This window comes from Platichthys flesus, chromosome 16, assembly GCF_949316205.1.
Source record: "Platichthys flesus chromosome 16, fPlaFle2.1, whole genome shotgun sequence".
In the NCBI taxonomy this organism is placed as follows: Eukaryota; Metazoa; Chordata; class Actinopteri; order Pleuronectiformes; family Pleuronectidae; genus Platichthys; species Platichthys flesus.
Window position 1 is genome coordinate 21869136 of NC_084960.1, and position 18092 is coordinate 21887227.

Here is an 18092-nt window from a genome sequence, read left to right on the forward strand (position 1 = left end):
GTCCATAAACTTTATGTCCTGCAAATACATTTGTCCGATTTTTGATTTTCAACAGACATCAAACTCGCATTCTCAATGTACTGACCTGGACTACTAAAGTAAACATTATTTTAAAATATATATATATATATATATATATATTTTTAATCAGATTTTATTCATCAAATTATCTTTTTAATTTCTATGACTGTATATGTGCTTACTTTCTGAGTATGAAGCTGGTAGTCCTAGAGCTGCAGGTTAAAGAAGCAGGAGCAGTAACATTTCTTTCTTTCCTGATTCAGGTTTTTGGTATATTAAAATTCCTGCCTCTGCCCTGTGAAACCCCATATAGTTATGGATTGCATAGCAAAGAAATGGATTAGAAAAGGTCACATGTTTCTGATTGTTGTAAAGCTCTTAATGCAGTCAGAAAGTCACTGGTGTTGGAATAACATTAGTTTACTGTTGGTAGGTCATTGTATCCTCTCTTGAACACAAAATATGTTGAAATGAATGATGCCTGACAGTGTGTATCTTACCTGTCATTGAATGCAGCAGCTGTGGCAGCAGTAGGTTGGGTATATCTGTAGGCAGCATAACCACCCTAGTAACACACACACACAAACACAAAGAGATAACAGTCAAAATAAATGATAATGTTTTTGTGTTTGTGTTTAAGGTAATATAATAATAGTCCAGACCTGTTCTGATATGAGTCAGGAGTCACACTCAGCCAAATAACCCTTTTAAATGTGTATTGGAATCATAAGGAAATGTCCTGGAGTTATTGTTATATCATTCATTCAGAAATTGTCTATAAAAACTTACATTCACAGTGTATAAATCTATAAATGTAATCTCATCAGTCAGCACTATGTAATTAACGTAGTGACTATATATATAGTTGATAAACTACTGCAGTGCCAGTTATAAATATGACTGTTTGGAATGGGCTGTTTGCTTGGCCTGTGTTAATGCTCTGGAGCTTACTTCAGAATTATTCTTTCACATTAGTGAGTCCTCCTCAAACGGTTCTCAAAATGTGTGAGTGCTGGATGTTGTGTGCAGAGCCTTATATATGCAGTCTATGGTGCAGATTACCCGGTACCTGGTTTATCTAGGAATTAAGCTGTACACTGACCAAACAAATTCAGTTTTTTTGCACCAATTTCAGTCAATAGTCAATATTTTTCAATATTTTTTTTTTAATTTATTCAGTTCAGATGTGTGTAAGTTTGATTGATTTCCTTAACTGGTGTTATTTTTTCATACACTTCAGGTTGGCTATTTCAGAGATCTGCTAAGCAACACACCCAGCTTCAGACCAAAGTTCACAACATCACAAAATAAAAGCTCTGTAATTCATCTCGAAATAAAGCTTTGCAGCAACAAATGACGTTGATTTCCTAACAAATTGCTAAAGAGCACCTAGTTATCTCCTCCCCCACTACCTGTTGTAAAGCCACTTTAGAAGGGGGGGGGGGGTTGTTATCTTTAGACCATCTTAGAAGCCCACAGGAAGCACCCCGATTTACACACACTCACGTACGCATCTTTGTTTAGTTGTTTTGTTAGTAATTTGTGTTTTTAACTTTATTATATTCATAATAAATGTTTTTCTTTTACAAATGTTCTTTCATTAATGTTGCATAAGTGAATTTTGCCAACCTCTACACTGTCAAGAACTCCATAACATGCACTGAACTATAGTGGCATCTGATTTTGAAGGTGGATCATGATCATGGTGGCTGCTGACCGTGGACTATGATTACAACAAGAATGCTTGATATACATTATTTCTACTCAGATAATCTACTATTACTGACAATAATTCATCAATTAATTTACATTACATTATTCCACAAACTGTTTTATTCTAATCAATGCTGTCAATACCCTTATCTTTCTGATGTTTTCCTTTACACTTGGCATCTATTGCACTTCTGTCCGTCCTGTGAGAAGGATCCCTCATATGTGGCACTCTGAGGTTTCTACGTTCTTTTTACCGTGTTACAATGTTTTGTTAGTAGTTTTTGCTTACTCTTGAGGGTTAAGGACAGATGATGTCACACCTTGTTAAAGCCCTATGAGACAAATTGTGATTTGTGAATATGGGCTATCTCAAATGAAAAGTACGCCATAGTTTCCTGCATTTTTTTTTACAGATGTCTTCATGCTTATGAGCAGTTGCTGTACGTTTTATCAAAGCCCATAATATTTGGAATAAGAAGTAATGTCTGCTTTATATATTAAGGTAAAGCTCAGAATTAGACTTAAATCAAAACATGATCATTTATATTATTTTATTTTTGAAAGTATATGCTTTATGCATGTTTTTTTTTCAAATCTTTATGCTGTAAGTCCTTTTAAACTAATAAGCGCATTTTGTCACTTTGCTTGTGTTGTTTAAGTGCACAGTACGCTTTGCCACTGTGGCTAAGACTTGAATAATATCGCCATCTGAGCTCCCTCTTTTGCATCATGGCTAAATTTGAGTCTTAATATACTTTTTAAAGCATGTTGAGATGTGACCACTTGTATTGGTCTCTCAGTTTTCACTGAGTGACTGGGCTTTATATGGCACATGGCTGTAAACCCCTGCTCTAATTTATCACAAAACGAGAGCCATTTTTCTCCCTCCAAGGCTCGGTGACAACTCCCTCACTTCTCACATCATTTCACATTCCACCCTTCCACGGTCTGTGACTGAGACAGTGTCTGTCCTGACATGAACAATATATTATTACCTCTATAAACTGTGGAGGCGAGCAAGTGATACTTAGAGCGTGTGATGATGGCCCATGGCAGAAAGATGAACAGGTTGTCTCATGTTAGTCACCCGCCGCTGTGGACTGTCACTGACTGAGTGAGTAATGGCAACACTAAGCCACTGTGTGCAGGTGCATGTTTCTAATTCATCAAATGTGATGATTCAGTGTAAGCAAGAGAGACAGAGCAGAACTCTACTTTCTGTCCATCCATTTATCTTCACTGACCCAGTAGTTTTGGTCACAAAGCTGCAGGCCCACACTAATGTGAAGGCACTACCTTCATGCAACCATAAACAAGGCAAAATAGCTCAAAATAGTGTAAAATCTAAAATACTTACCCCTTTTCTATTAAAGAGTAAATCCTTTGACAATCACCAACAAATTGACCTGTTTCTACTAATCTGAGGCAGAAAATACAAAAAGAGTCTGGTAAGGGTCAGTGGTTACCCCCAGTGTTCCAAAGGAAAACCCAATGTGTAATATCTGTGCAGGTAGTGTGTTTCATTGGTAGCCTAAAAGTGCATTATTAAAACAAAAGGAGGGAAGTTTTGAGTTAACATTTTCCTGAGAAAAGAAGAAATTGCAAGAAAAGGCCTGTCTCCAATGTTAGCCTATTTTCATCATCATTTTCCAACAGCCTCTGTTGAGTATGACTGAGCTCATTTAGACTGAATTGACTGAATCCCCGTCATAGGTAGTTCCTGTTCACATAAACATAAACACAGCATCAGGGACTTTTGATCCCTTTGCTAATGAATATTAAGTGTTGTGTCTGCAGCATAGCAATCAATCCCTTTGGAAGGGGCATAGGGGCTAATGGGGAGCCAAGGAGGTCGAACGTTATGGGAGCAACACACACACATTCTGCATCATTAGTCTGAATCTCCCTGAAGCCTCCGCCATGAATGTACTCGTGGCTCTATTGTTCACACTTCTGCCAGGCAGCTTTGTTTAGAAAATTAATATTAAGAAAAATAATCCATTATTGAGTTACTGATGAGTGTGCCACAAAGTGAGCTCAAAGTAACTTATTTTAGTAAATATGACCTAATCTATTCCATGGCTTTATCCTCCTCCGGTTGCATGGTCAGTTATTTCTTTTTTCACATTATTACTAATGTCTCATTATTTAAGCTTTATAGACCCATAGATGTGTAAATATTAACCCACAGAAAGTGTTCAGGTGCATTAGGAGGTATCAGATATATGTATCTAGCATTCAGAATAAAAGTTGAGAGTTTTAATTCTAAAATTTAGTTATTCAAAATATTAATAAAACCAGCACTACGACTGTGCTGCTACACATTTTATCAATGCAACATTATTTCATTTCAATATTAATTAGTTTGAAAACAACATTTAAAAAAAGTAATTTTAATTTGTTCTTGGTTTTGGTCTAATTGTTATTATTATCCATGAACAAATGCTCCTGAGTCACACTGTAATCTGATATTCATTTTCATTATTTTCTGTTCATCATTTATTAGCCTACTGTTTTCTATGGCGGTGTTCTGACAGAGAGGAAGTTTTATCGAGACCTGTAAGCTACACTGCCAGTTATGTTTAATTTTAGGGTTCAGGACATGAGTGCCTGAGTGGATTGGCACACAGTGCACTGGAGACCGAACTTAAAAGATGCTCTCTCTTTATTGAATCTGTATTTATCTTTTTTGGGGGTAAAGTATCAGTTTTCAATTGAATAGTCATCCTTATGGCCCAATGCACATTGACCCTTTCATTTCATTTCCGAAGCGCCGCGCCGCACGCCAAGGAAAGGCCATGCTCCTCCTATTCACCCCGCTGTTAAACCTTTGTGCGGTTCACAAATGCGCCGCGCCAAGTGCACTCGCGCTCTGCACCGATGGTTTCGGCGTCGAGTCTGTCGAGTTCGCTTAATAATGTGCGTGAGACAGACTGTGTACTAATGTTGACATCTTTATTCGGGTCCTCACTTCCGTGTCTGACCCCGCCCCCCACATTCATTGCCTCCTCCTATTGGTCCACAACATACCGACATAGGGGCTTCCTATTAGCTAAACCTACATGCCAATCAACTGTTGTGAATAACATTAAACAATACCACGGTCTATTTTTTTCGCTCGCCGCAAGCGGATCGCAACAACAAGCGGAGAAAGCAGAATATTCGGCGTCCGATGTAAACCAGGCTTTACGTAGTGAAATTGAAGAAGAACATTTGTTATAAGGATTTGAAATGAAACATTTTAGAAATCCAAAAGGTAAATTCATAATTTGTGTGGGTCCGACGCGTCGGTTTAAAATATGGATGTCGACACATTTTCAGCGTCGACGTCATCGACTTATCGCGGCAGCCATAGTCTAATCATCTTCTTAATGGTAATTGTGCATCTGTTTTTTAAATCTTGTGCTATTGGTAGTGCCTGTTGAAGTTTGTAGGCTGTAGTTTCATAGCTGGGGGCAAACAGATCTGCAGACCTTGGTATGAGCAGCTATCTGGTAGGGTTGGAGGCTTGCATTTGCATAAAATCAGGGCAGATACCACAGAGATGGCGGTGAAGCATGCAATGTCATACCAGTAAATAATACTTACATAAATATCTGCACCATAAAATCCATCCTGGTAAACAACACTGCAGAGGATGCAAACACAAACAAACAGAAAAACACAATAAAACAATAACATCCATATTAGTGCATGTTGACATGCAGGCAATGGGCTGGCTACTAACCAACCCCTTCTCCCCAATCCAGTTAACAAGCAAAAGACATAGAAGGGGCGAGGCAAAGGGTAAATAAAGCAGGCACCCCCCTCTGCTATCTGATGCCCAAGTAAGGAGGCTGGAAAGGTACACAAAGACTTTTACATGTATAGAGTCCAATAAGCATTTCCAAATATTTTAAAATCTAAAATAGACAAAAAAAAGCTCAATGACCTTTATAGCATTATGCAAATCACTATAGAGAAATAGCAAAAAATATTTCCCCAGCATATATGGATTCTTGTTTTAATATTCTATTCAATTTGAATAACTATAAAAACTTCCTTTCCTTGACTTTATTTAGTTGTATTTATATTGACACTGAATTTAGTCCTAAGTTATGAACATGTCAAGGTTTGCAGGCCTTTCTTAATGCACAATAATTTACACCTTGTTACATTGTTGTATTGTTACAATATTTCACACATGGGAATGGATTTTGATTCTTCCATTTCATCTTCTGTTCAGTCAGTGAAGAAAATGACTGCTCATCATTTTGTTCATATTAGCACAAAGAGAAAAAGAAAGACTTACTTTATACAAAAAAAAATACAGTAAATCAACTTAACCTTTCTTTTAATACTTTTTGGCTACTCATTCTAATTGTGTTTCTACAGCTTCTTATTTTATATTACTATAATCATATTACAGTTCTGAGCAACTAGTCCTGTGTCACATGACCTTAAGAGCTGTACTGGAAAAAACTCAACTACCTGAGACAGGTTTTAACTAGGTGATCCAGGATTATCAGTGTAAATGTCAGTGTTGCAGGTAACATAAGGGCCCCTGAGCTCAGGTGGTAGTCTAACACTGTATGGTTGTGGTTGACACTGGCCAAATAATGGTAGTCAGCAGCTCTTGATTGTTGCTAAATTATGATTAGTGCAGTGAAGTATGGGACCTGACCTTTGTCCAACTTTGTGAAATCTGTGCTGAACCAAGCTTTACTGTTCTAATGTGTTCTAACAGACAGAAAGTGTGTTGATGTAGGACTGCAACATGCATATCAAGAAACTGCTTGAGATAATGTTCAGTGCTTTTAAAGTAAGCTTCCATAAAAGTTAAGCAATATTTCTGCTAGTAGGGATGAAGCAAAATTATGATGAATGTTTAGGTTTAATAAGGGATCTGTTCTATACGTAAATGTATGTATCTCAAGGCACTAACATAGTGAGGTCGAGACCTTACATATTGTAGAGTAAACAAGCAAGATACTGCTGCGTTTAATTTGAAGAGGGTCTAAGGAGACCAAGCTTCCAGTTTCATTGTCTCTAATACCTGGTAACAACTTAAATGCCAAGGTGGCCCAGAGAGCTGTTTCACTCATTAACATGTGTTCTGTGGGACTGTAGCACAGCTCTATGCACATATTGGCTTATTGACACAATGTTGTGTTAGGCTCCCTCAAAGACATCAGGGAACGCACACACACAAACAAAATGCTATATGTCACGTTCGGAGCCAACTCAATGCCACTTGAGACAAGAAGTTTTAATTAAAATACATCATGATCCACATCAATAATTCACAATCTACTACCACTGTAGCAATTACGTAATGCAGCAGCATTAATGAAAGAACAGTCTGTAGCAAATATCTCTTTTTCAAGATCATGCTCCTAAACTTCTATCTTCGTTATCCTATGTGACAGTTCATTTGCTGCGAGGGATGCTCATAATGTCAGTGTTTCATCAAAGATTCACATATGGAGTGTAGAGTGTACTGTCCTCCCATAAAAAGCGAACCCTTAGGTCGATTGTGCAAGTAGCCAATTACAGGCCAAAGTTAAGCTGTATTGTTCACTGGCATTAGTTGTGTGAAAAGCCCCAAAAATACACTTCTAGTGCCTGAAGTAACTATAATGGGAGCAAATTAGGAAATCAGGCTTTATTACATGCAGTGATATAGTTTGTGAAGAGAGGATGTTGGGGTGGAACGAAGTGTTAGTTAAACTGTTAAGAACAGCTATTTGATTTTCATTCCCAATAATGTTGCTACTTTTAACCCTGATCATGGGATACCTCCCATTTCTGCATGAAGTTGGCCTCACCATATAGCACAACAGTACAAGGTCAAATTGTTAGCCATTGCTCATGATTCCATGCAAAGGTACAAAGGCACATGCCTATTGGATGGGGCGGCTGTGGCTTAGGGGTATAGTAGTCGTCCTACAACCTAAAGGTTGGCAGTTCAATCCCCAGTCTGACCTATCTGCATGCCGAAGTGTCCTTGGGCAAGATGCTGAACCCTGAATGGCCCCCCATAGAATAACCAAGTGCTGCGAATAGATGCACTGTGTGAATGGGTGAAGGTAAAACTGTACTGTAAAGCGCTTTGAGTGCCCATCAAGACTAGAAAAGCGCTATATAAATACAAAACCATTTACCATATTGGTGGACTAAGCATTCTGTGGAAGTTGGGGAGTGCAATGTCATATCAGACGAGACGTGGCATGCATCAATCTACTGACTCTGAGCACAGATACTCAGATTTTTTCATTTGGGAAGGGAAAGACAGGAGATACCAAAGAGGAAGCAAAGACAACAGGACAAGAATGAGAAAGGATGCTCACCCTCCATAAGCTGGCATATGGGGAGGCGGAGCAGCTGCCCTTAACGTGTTGTATACTGTCCTTCCTCGTCCCCGTAGGTGGGCTCCTCTGTACGCTGCTGCTGCACTGGCTGCTGTGAAGGGAAAACCTGGTACTGGAGACAGAGAACAGAAAATTATGCATATTATCTCCTAAAGAGAAATGCATGGCCAGTGCTTTGCTTCTTGCTATTGTATACACCAAGCTCCATATCAAGAGCAAAGAAGAGTAGTTATGGATAGAGTCATTGGTGTGACTTTAAGGGTGGCCAGGGCCACTCGGCCCTAAAATCAAGGTGACAAAAGATGAATAGGAACAATTACCAGCCTCACTCCTCTCCTTGTCTCTCTTTGGGAAACTCTTATCCTTTGGCTCAAACCCTCCATTTTCCATCAGGTCAATGAATGATTCACTGTTTCTATTAGCATTTTATTAGATCTCCTTTTGGAAGAGATGTATAATTAGGGTTGGAAATGACACCTTGATCTCCTTCTCAACCTTCACTCTCCCGAGCTCTCAAATTAAGGTTTGTGTCAGTCGCCCCCCATTAAGATTGATGATAAGTTAATAACAATACCGTGCAATAGCTCCACTCCACTACCACCCTCTCCCCTGTGCTCTCTCTCTCCATTCTTTCTTACTCTTGATTTGTATTCCCCAACTAGAAATAGAAGAACAGTTTGTACCTTCAATCCAAGATTAGAATGCTAATGTCATCTAGAGTTTCACAGTTTTTTGTGATGTATCATTTAACACTACTGACATAACTTACCAAACATAAGCTTCCATTTTTACTTGCTGTTTGCTGCTTATGGCTTAAGTTTAGGCCATTTGACTGTTTTCTTGTGTCCACATAAGTTCAAAACCTTCAAATTGCTGCATGTAGCTACAAAGATAATATCTTCTATGGTAAAATATTTACATTTATAAGGGTGCTTTTCATGTCTGTTGACCACTCAAAGCACTTTATGCTTTATGTTATAATTCAATCATACACACGCACACACACACTCACACACACACAAACACAAACAGTGCTCAGAATCTGTCCAAGGAACAAAAAAAACAGGGTCCTCCTGATTAGTTAATAACCTTCTACCTAATATTCAGATTGCCTTGAACAAAAAATGTAAAACTTGACCCAATATCTTATATCATGGAAATGGTTCCATATTATATAAGCCCAATAGTGGAAATGCTACAACCCTAAAGGTTCCAGTCTTATCGAGCGATATTATGCCATCTGATACAATTTGATTTAAGGTTGCTATTAGTCAATTCACCTCTCCTGGAACCGTCACCTTATCGTGGTGGAGAGGTTTGCGTGTCCCTATGAACCTGAGGGCTGTGTTGTCTGGAGCCTTGTGCTCCTGGTAGGGTCTCTCATGGCAGAGTGGTCTCAGGTGAGGGGCCAGACTAAGAATGGTTCAAAAAAAACAAAAACCTCAATGAATAACGAAAAAAGAGGAGATGTGACCCGGCCCGGAGGAATCCCGGGGCCCCCGTCTGGAGCTAGGCCCAGATGGAGGGCTCGATGGCGAGCGCCTGGTGGCCGGGTTTGCCACGGAGCCCGATCGGGCATAGCCCGAACAAACTACGTGGCACCCCCCCTCTCTTCATCCCATGGGCCCACCACCTGTGGGAAGACCCGTTGGGGTCGGGTGCGCAGCCACATGGGTGGCAGCGAAGGTCAGGGGTCTCGACGGACCAGACCCGGGCGGCAGAAGCTGGCTCTGGGGACGTGGAACGTCACCTCGCTGTGGGGAAAGGAACCGGAGCTTGTGAGGGAGGTGGAGCGCTATCAGTTAGATCTGGTGGGGCTTACCTCCACGCACAGTCTCAGCTCTGGAACTGTACTCCTGGATAAGGGTTGGACTCTATTCTTCTCTGGAGTTGCCGAGGGCGTGAGGAGCCGGGCGGGTGTGGGGATACTCATAAATCCCCGGCTGAGCGCCGCAGTGTTGGAGTTTACCCCGGTAGACGAGAGGGTCGCCTCCCTGCGCCTAAGGGTTGTAGGGGGGAAAACTCTGACTGTTGTTTGTGCGTATGCACCAAACAGCAGCTCAGAGTACTCGGCCTTCTTGGAGACCCTGAATGGAGTCCTGTATGGGGCTCCAGTAGGGGACTCCGTAGTTCTGCTTGGTGACTTCAACGCCCATGTGGGCAACGATGGAGACACCTGGAGAGGCGTGGTGGGGAGGAACGGCCTCCCTGATCTAAACCCGAGCGGTCGTTTGTTATTGGACTTCTGTGCTAGTCATGGATTATCCATAACAAACACCATGTTCGAACCTAAGGGTGCTCATAAGTGTACCTGGTACCAGAGTACCCTAGGCCGAAGATCAATGATCGATTTTGTGATTGTGTCATCTGATCTGAGGCCACATGTTTTGGACACTCGGGTAAAGAGAGGGGCGGAACTGTCAACCGACCACCATCTGGTTGTGAGTTGGATCAGGGAATGGGGGAAATTTCCGGATAGACCTGGTAAGCCCAAACGAGTAGTGCGGGTGAACTGGGAACGTCTGGAGGAGGCCTCCGTCCTAGGTATCTTCAACTCACACCTCCGGCGGAGTTTTTCTGGCATTCCTGTGGAGGTTGGGGGCATTGAGCCGGAGTGGGCGGTGTTCAAAGCCTCCATTGCTGAAGCTGCGGTGGCTAGCTGTGGCCTCAGGGTCTTAGGCTCCTCAAGGGGCGGTAACCCTCGGACACCGTGGTGGACACCGGTGGTCAGGGAAGCCGTCCGATTGAAGAAGGAGGCCTTCCGGGATATGATATCCTGGAGGACTCCGGACTCGGTTGCAGGGTACCGACAGGCCCGAAGGGCTGCAGCTGCTGCCGTGTCGGAGGCTAAGCAGCGGGTGTGGGAGAAGTTCGGAGAGGCCATGGAGAAGGACTTTCGGTCGGCACCAAAGTGTTTCTGGAAGACTATCCGGCACCTCAGGAGGGGGAAACGGGGAACCATCCAAGCTGTGTACAGTAAGGATGGGACTCTGTTGACCTCAACTGAGGAGGTCGTCGGACGTTGGAAGGAACACTTTGAGGAACTCCTGAATCCGAATAACACGCCCTCTATGTTGGAGGCAGAGCTTGAGGTTGATGGTGTTTCGTCGTCAATTTCCCTGGTGGAGGTCACTGAGGTAGTCAAACATCTCCGCAGTGGCAAAGCCCCAGGGATTGATGAGATCCAGCCAGAAATGCTAAAGGCTCTGGGTGTTGAGGGGCTGTCATGGTTGACACGCCTATTCAACATCGCGTGGGAGTCGGGTACAGTGCCAAAGGAGTGGCAAACCGGGGTGGTGGTTCCCCTGTTCAAAAAGGGGGACCAGAGAGTGTGTACCAATTACCGGGGTATCACACTTCTCAGCCTCCCTGGTAAAGTCTATTCCAAGGTGCTGGAAAGGAGGGTTCGGCCGATCGTCGAACCTCAGATTGAAGAGGAACAATGCGGTTTTCGCCCCGGACGTGGAACTACGGACCAGCTCTTCACTCTCGCAAGGATCCTGGAGGGGGCCTGGGAGTATGCCCATCCGGTCCACTTGTGTTTTGTGGATCTGGAGAAGGCGTATGACCGGGTCCCCCGGGAGAAACTGTGGGAGGTGCTGCGGGAGTATGGGGTAAGGGGGTCTCTCCTCAGGGCCATCCAATCTCTGTACTCCCAAAGCGAGAGCTGTGTTCGGGTCCTCGGCAGCCAGTCAGTTTCGTTCTCAGTGGGTGCTGGTCTCCGCCAGGGCTGCGCCTTGTCACCAATCCTGTTTGTGATATACATGGACAGGATATCGAGGCGTAGTCGTGGTGGGGAGGGGTTGCAGTTCGGTGGTCTGAGGATCTCGTCACTGCTTTTTGCGGATGATGTGGTCCTCATTGGATCATCGGCTTGTGACCTTCAGCACTCACTGGATCGGCTGGCGGCCGAGTGTGAAGCGGCTGGGATGAGGATCAGCACCGCTAAATCTGAGGCCATGACTCTTAGCAGGAAACCGATGGATTGCTTACTCCGGGTAGGAAATGAGTCCTTAGCCCAAGTGAAGGAGTTCAAGTACCTCGGGGTCTTGTTCGCGAGTGAGGGTACTATGGAGCGTGAGATTGGCCGGAGAATCGGAGCAGCGGGGGCGGTATTGCGTTCGCTTTACCGCACCGTTGTAACGAAAAGAGAGCTGAGCCGCAAGGCAAAGCTCTCGATCTACCGGTCGATCTTCATTCCTATCCTCACCTATGGTCATGAGGGCTGGGTGATGACCGAAAGGACGAGATCGCGGCCGAGATTAGTTTTCTCAGAAGGGTGGCTGGCGTCTCCCTTAGGGATAGGGTGAGAAGCTCAGTCATCCGTGAGGAACTCGGATTAGAGCCGCTGCTCCTTTACTTAGAAAGGAGTCAGCTGAGGTGGTTCGGGCATCTGGTAAGGATGCCCACTGGGCGCCTCCCTTGGGAGGTTTTCCAAGCACGTCCAGTGGGGAGGAGACCTCGGGGAAGACCCAGGACTAGGTGGAGAGATTATATCTCAACACTGGCCTGGGAACGCCTCGGGATCCCCCCGTCAGAGCTGGTCAATGTGGCCCGGGAAAGGGAAGTCTGGGGCCCCCTGCTTGAGCTGCTCCCCCCGCGACCCGACCCCGGATAAGCGGATGACGATGAGTGAGTGAGTGAGTGAGTGAGTGAGTGATTAGTCAATTCTTCAAAAAGCATTGCTTAACTTCAAACAAGATAAGACCAAGGAATGTCAAGTCGTTTTTTGTGATTTTATGACAGGAAAACACCCTTATGGTTGTATCCATTTTTTTTGTTTTGGCTGGCTCGTCTGATGATCAGCAAGTGGACTAATTGGTGGGAAGATCTATTAAAGATCAGGACATCATGTGGTGATTTGAGCTTTATTAGAAACAATCGTGTCGAACAATGTGATGTTTTATTCCAGGTATGTTCGTGTGGAGGGAGTAACATCTGATACTGAACTAAAAGCAAAGCTGGCAATTCTAAACTTAATAACACAAATACCAATACAGAAAAAGACTGAAAAGTGGACATGCTATGCACATGTGCACATAAACACAAAAACAAGCATTCCCCAATAGTATTTAGGGGAATTGAAAGGTGAGATAAAGGTAAATCAAAACAAAGGCATTTTGTATTTAAAAGAACATGGGGGTGAATTAGGGAATTGAATGTCTGCTGAAAGTGAAAATATTGATTTTAATTGACAAAATGTATTTCATACCTTTTAATGTCCTTGCAAAAATGAACAATAAGATTTTCTTCTCTCTTGTCCTTTACTTTGCTTCATTCCTCCTCCCCTCTAGCACACTCTTGTATCTATCTATGTTCCTCTTATCACAAAATACAGGTACTTTTTTTTAACCATAATGGCCATAGTTAATTACAGGCTGGGGGCTGGGAAGTCGGTTAAGGGTTGGGCAAGGTAAATGGTGGAATGGCCAAGATTGCAGAGAGTCTGTGGGTGGGGACAGTGCAGTGTGTGTATGTTTTGCTGAAGCGATGACAGTTCATTGTTACATTTGTGCAATTCAGCACAGTTCTGCTCTGCTAACAGATTTGCTTGGTTGCATGTTGCTTTGAGGTAAATAGAAAGAAGTGATGAAGGTAAAAATAAAAATCGGGATGGAGTTTAGGAGGACAAATGAAGATGTGGAAAAAACACTGAAGAATGGGGGAAGATAATGACAAAGGGGATTGTGACAAATGGAGAAGGGCATGTCCTCTTACCTGCATAGAATTCTGGGCTGTAGACAGCGCTGACCACTGGATTTAACTTCCAGCCTTAAACAAGAAAGACAGTGGGACAAAGTAACAGACAATACGTAAGAGACAGAGCAGTAATTTATCATGCTTAAGTATATGATCCATATGTTCTGAATGAATTTCGAACTAGAAATGAATCCTGCTAATGAATCCAGACACCAATCTGTCTGTCTGTCCTTCAGTTTTCTTGACAAGCATTGATCTACTTCAAACCTGCTGAGTCTATTACTAAGGACTCAAGGAACTGTTGCGTCAATTGTGATCTGAACAGAATGTTTCTTTTGTGAATTTATAAGAAGAAAACATTACCTCCAATAGGCTAGTTTTCTGATTTTGTGAATAGGACAGGCACATTTTAACAGTGGTGTGTGGTTAGCATAGCCTCAAATATCACTCATCATTCCATCTGAGTTATGTTCATTGCCATTTATGTGTATATATTATGGGTAATCAACAAATGACAACCTCATTTTAATTTCTAAGCTTAAACTGGCTCAGTCGTTTCTTTGGAACAATGTTACATCCTGACTCATTTCACAGGAATGATCACAACAGCTCAGCCAACAAAAGCTTTGAATAGGTAATTGATCAAGATACATTCAAATTAGCTTTCCCAAGATAAGCTTAGACTGAAGAGGGAACTTCATGAAGTAACCTCAACTGCCTTGACCATTAGCACAGTTTTCTATACAAATTTCTAACTTGGGAATATCTAACTGGTGTTGTGCTTCCCTGTGAAACCACAACATTTAGCTGCTGAAGTCATGGCTGAGACAAGGTAAAGTGGGGCTGTGACTTCCAAAAGAATGTATGTTGTAAAAGCCATTCATTTGTGTGCAATAACCACACTTCAACATACACTAGCAACTGAATTTGATTAGTGATTACTGTACATTGTGTGCGGTAGGTGTCAGTCTATGACAAGTTTTCAGCCTGTGTAACACAGTATGAACTAAACTATATATTAAAACATCAGAGGCTTAATTGACATACAGAGGTGAATTTGGGAACATTTGGCTTTCTATGCCCTGTAGCCGGATGGCCAAAGAAGTGTCGTATATAGGAATGTTTTAAGAAACACCAATGCATTTAGAGGTTGAAACACTGTTGTGTAACTTTGGTTTTATGTTAGGGCTCTTTGTCTGGGAAACAGGCTTCTTAAAAAATGTATCATGTTTTCCTCCATCAAGAGGCTTCCAGGAGCAACTACAGAAAAACATCCCCAATATGATGCTGCCACCAGCACTTCCTTTCACTTCTTCATCTCCAATGTATCCTTTTCAAACTCTGGCCTCCTAACCCTAATAAGCTAAATATATATATATATATATTTTTACATACTATAGGTATTGCTGGGTTGTTTTTGTACATCTTCAGACTTTATCCCTTCATCACAAGCCTTGGATGTCTGTGATATTTTGACAGAATTCCATACACTGATTTAACTGAGCTGGAGATGTTCAATCACTTGAAGGTGTTCTTGTTTTCATTCTCTGACTTGAGCTTTTCAATTACTTTTTCCAAGGTTACTTGATTTGCTGGTCATGGTCAAAGGTATTCACCTTTACTGTGAGCAAATATATTTTGTAATTGTCTGTTTATCAGGGACAGGAGTCACCTTCGATTAATTCAATGTTGTAAAACCTTAAAACCTAGTAAATGGTTGAATATTTGTTATTTTATAGTCGCTGTAAACATGGACCTTACCATTTGCATATGGGTTGACTGTCTTCTTATTTGTCATTACTCTGGCTGTTGCATTGTTGACCTACAGCAGGTAAAGAGAGAGCTCCATAAGTTATGATACGTATAAGTCAGTAGTAAATACAGTCATGTTAGAGTAAATCTTCATGCAAAGTTTCCAAGAGATGTAAACAAAGAAAACAGTATAATGTGTCATGGCAAACACCCTAGTCACCCGTGTTTTCGAAATTGCATTCAGAAAACGCTTAAAACACAACCAAATCAAATCAGTTTTCTTTCTCATTTGCATATTTTCTATTTTATGACATTTTCCAGCATGCACTCCCCAATTCTAGAGCCATTTCAATAACATACAGATAAAAGTAAAAAAAAAACTGATGCACTTGGCAAAAATATGTTTTGTAAATGTACAGATGCATGCAGTGGGGAGAAAGAGGAGGGGAAAATACAGAGAAAATGTCAGTGGGCTAATAGATGAGAATATGTCGGGAGCTTTATGCAACGTTCAGTCAACCAATAAAAAATGAGAAGAACTGTTGTGACAAAAGCAACACAAAGCATTCACACTCAGACAAAAGCCTTTCAAATTCATTGCAAAAATAAATCTTAAGTTAAAAATGTCAACCTAATAAAACAGATTAATAAACCAACGACATCAATCAATCAACCAATCAAATCATTAAAAATTCAAACAACAGCAAACAAAAAAATAAGGATGCATTGTCTTCTAAAATAAGACAAAATAAATAAATGGGTTTCCAACAATCTGTGAAGTGCAAACGGATTCATGTCTCAGTCAGTATCGCTCGCACACGCAGCTTTAGGAGAACACTTAGTGAATGGACACACGCTGACGCGCAAGAAAATATGTATGTCAATATACAGCATCAACCCAACCACAATTCAAAAGAAGAAATGTAACGTGAGTTTTAGCATTGCAAACGTTCCAAAGGGAGAGGAAGAGTGAGAGGAAATGCTGGCAGAATGGCTTGCTCGCCCACACTTACCATTCCCAAACCTTTGGCCCCTCCCACTTGTTTGTGTACTGTTACCGCTGTAACTGTGATTGATGGGGCCCTAAACAAGCTACCGTTGGAAAGATGGTGGGGGAGTATGGGATGAAAAAGGGATAAGCAGCATCTTACTCAGGTGGCCAAGAAAGTTTTGCAATCATTCCAGTCCACAAACTCTCTTTCAGCTCTCTGTAAGGCAGAGTTTACCTCCCTGCATATTGTCCAGACAAGTTGTTGTCATCCATCACACTTAGACCAAAATCTCATCCTATGCATTTAACTTTGGATCTGGACAAAGGACTGGAGCTTTTTTTTGACATTTTTACAAATTTCCCAGGAAATAATGCATATTGATCAAGAAAATCTGGAAAATTTAGGTCATTGATATCTATGAGTATTTTCTTAGTGGGCCTTTGGAGTGCCATTCTAGTCGTGTCATATTTTGATGCAACCTGATGCATGGGAAGAATTTGACAAACGTAAAAAAAATATTTTGTAAATCTGCGGTTAAATCCTGGCTTTAATTTTAATGTGAACATATTTGTTCCTGAATAAATCTATACGGTGGGGTGAGTATGTTTCCATCTAACAAAAGCAGGTTGAACTTAACTGGTTTCACGCAAAAGGATTAAAGAAAAAAGAAAGCATGTATGGACAAACAGCTCTGCTCAGATATAGTTTAGCTGCCATTATGAACATTTTATGGGAGTATTGGGTGGTTGGTTGCATTTAGTGGTACCTTGGACTTAACTATTTTACTTGGTCTTGTGGAAGCCTCCTCCTGTAGAGGATGTTTAAGAAGAAGCCTGAACTTTCAAATTCACATTGACCAGAGTTTTTTAGGTTCTCAATAGGGAGCTGATGTGTGTTCTTTGGATCACAATAGCAAATTGTGTTTGATACACTAATGAGCTTTAGTTGGTATGCAACAAGGATGTAAAGGGCTAATGTGGCTCAATACAATTAACTATGAGAATGTGTTGTCAAAGGTCAGGCAAATAAGTGGATAATTGGTCAAATTCAAAAACAGGGAAAGGGCTATCTGCTAGAGCCACAAGATAAACATTTTAGTTTTGGGAAGGAGAATGATTGAGGGAAAGAAGAAGGTCCAGTGAGTAGGAGACTGCGCAAGGTGCTGGGGAAAAACTTCTGTAGTTCCAAATAAAGCAAATAATGCCCCAAAGCTATGTGTAATAAATTCATTTAAAAAAGGAATATATCACTATAGGGCCGTCTGTTTCTCATAAATACCTTGTTTCATTCCTGTGTTCTTAAGGTTAGTACGATTTAGTAATAAGAGGAGGTAGGGAAGTGAGTCGGTACAGGGGTGAAGGTCCATCTATGGACTCACATTGTTGTGGCAAAAATGATGATGGCAGTTTTCCTACAGAATCTTGAGGTCTGGAACTGGTACTGGTGTGGGCTTGTATTGGTACACATTTTTTAATTATCTAGCACTTTTCTAGTCTTGATGACCACTCAAAGTGCTTTACAGTACAATTGGTTGCCATTTACCCATTCATGCACACAGTGCATC

General features: G+C 41.6%; 1 protein-coding gene across 4 annotated transcripts in view; it reads right to left on the reverse strand.

Annotated features, from left to right (window-relative positions):
- rbfox1 (RNA binding fox-1 homolog 1) overlaps nucleotides 1-18092 on the reverse strand; it is a 165987-nt gene that overhangs the window by 13884 nt on the left and 134011 nt on the right. For all 4 annotated transcript variants that reach the window (XM_062408899.1, XM_062408898.1, XM_062408896.1 and 1 more), the window contains 5 exons: nucleotides 15546-15606; nucleotides 13803-13856; nucleotides 8064-8196; nucleotides 5323-5362; nucleotides 522-586 (listed from right to left, as the gene is read on the reverse strand). In XM_062408899.1, the coding sequence (XP_062264883.1) occupies nucleotides 522-586; nucleotides 5323-5362; nucleotides 8064-8196; nucleotides 13803-13856; nucleotides 15546-15606 (353 nt within the window). The remainder of the gene's footprint in view (nucleotides 1-521; nucleotides 587-5322; nucleotides 5363-8063; nucleotides 8197-13802; nucleotides 13857-15545; nucleotides 15607-18092) is intronic.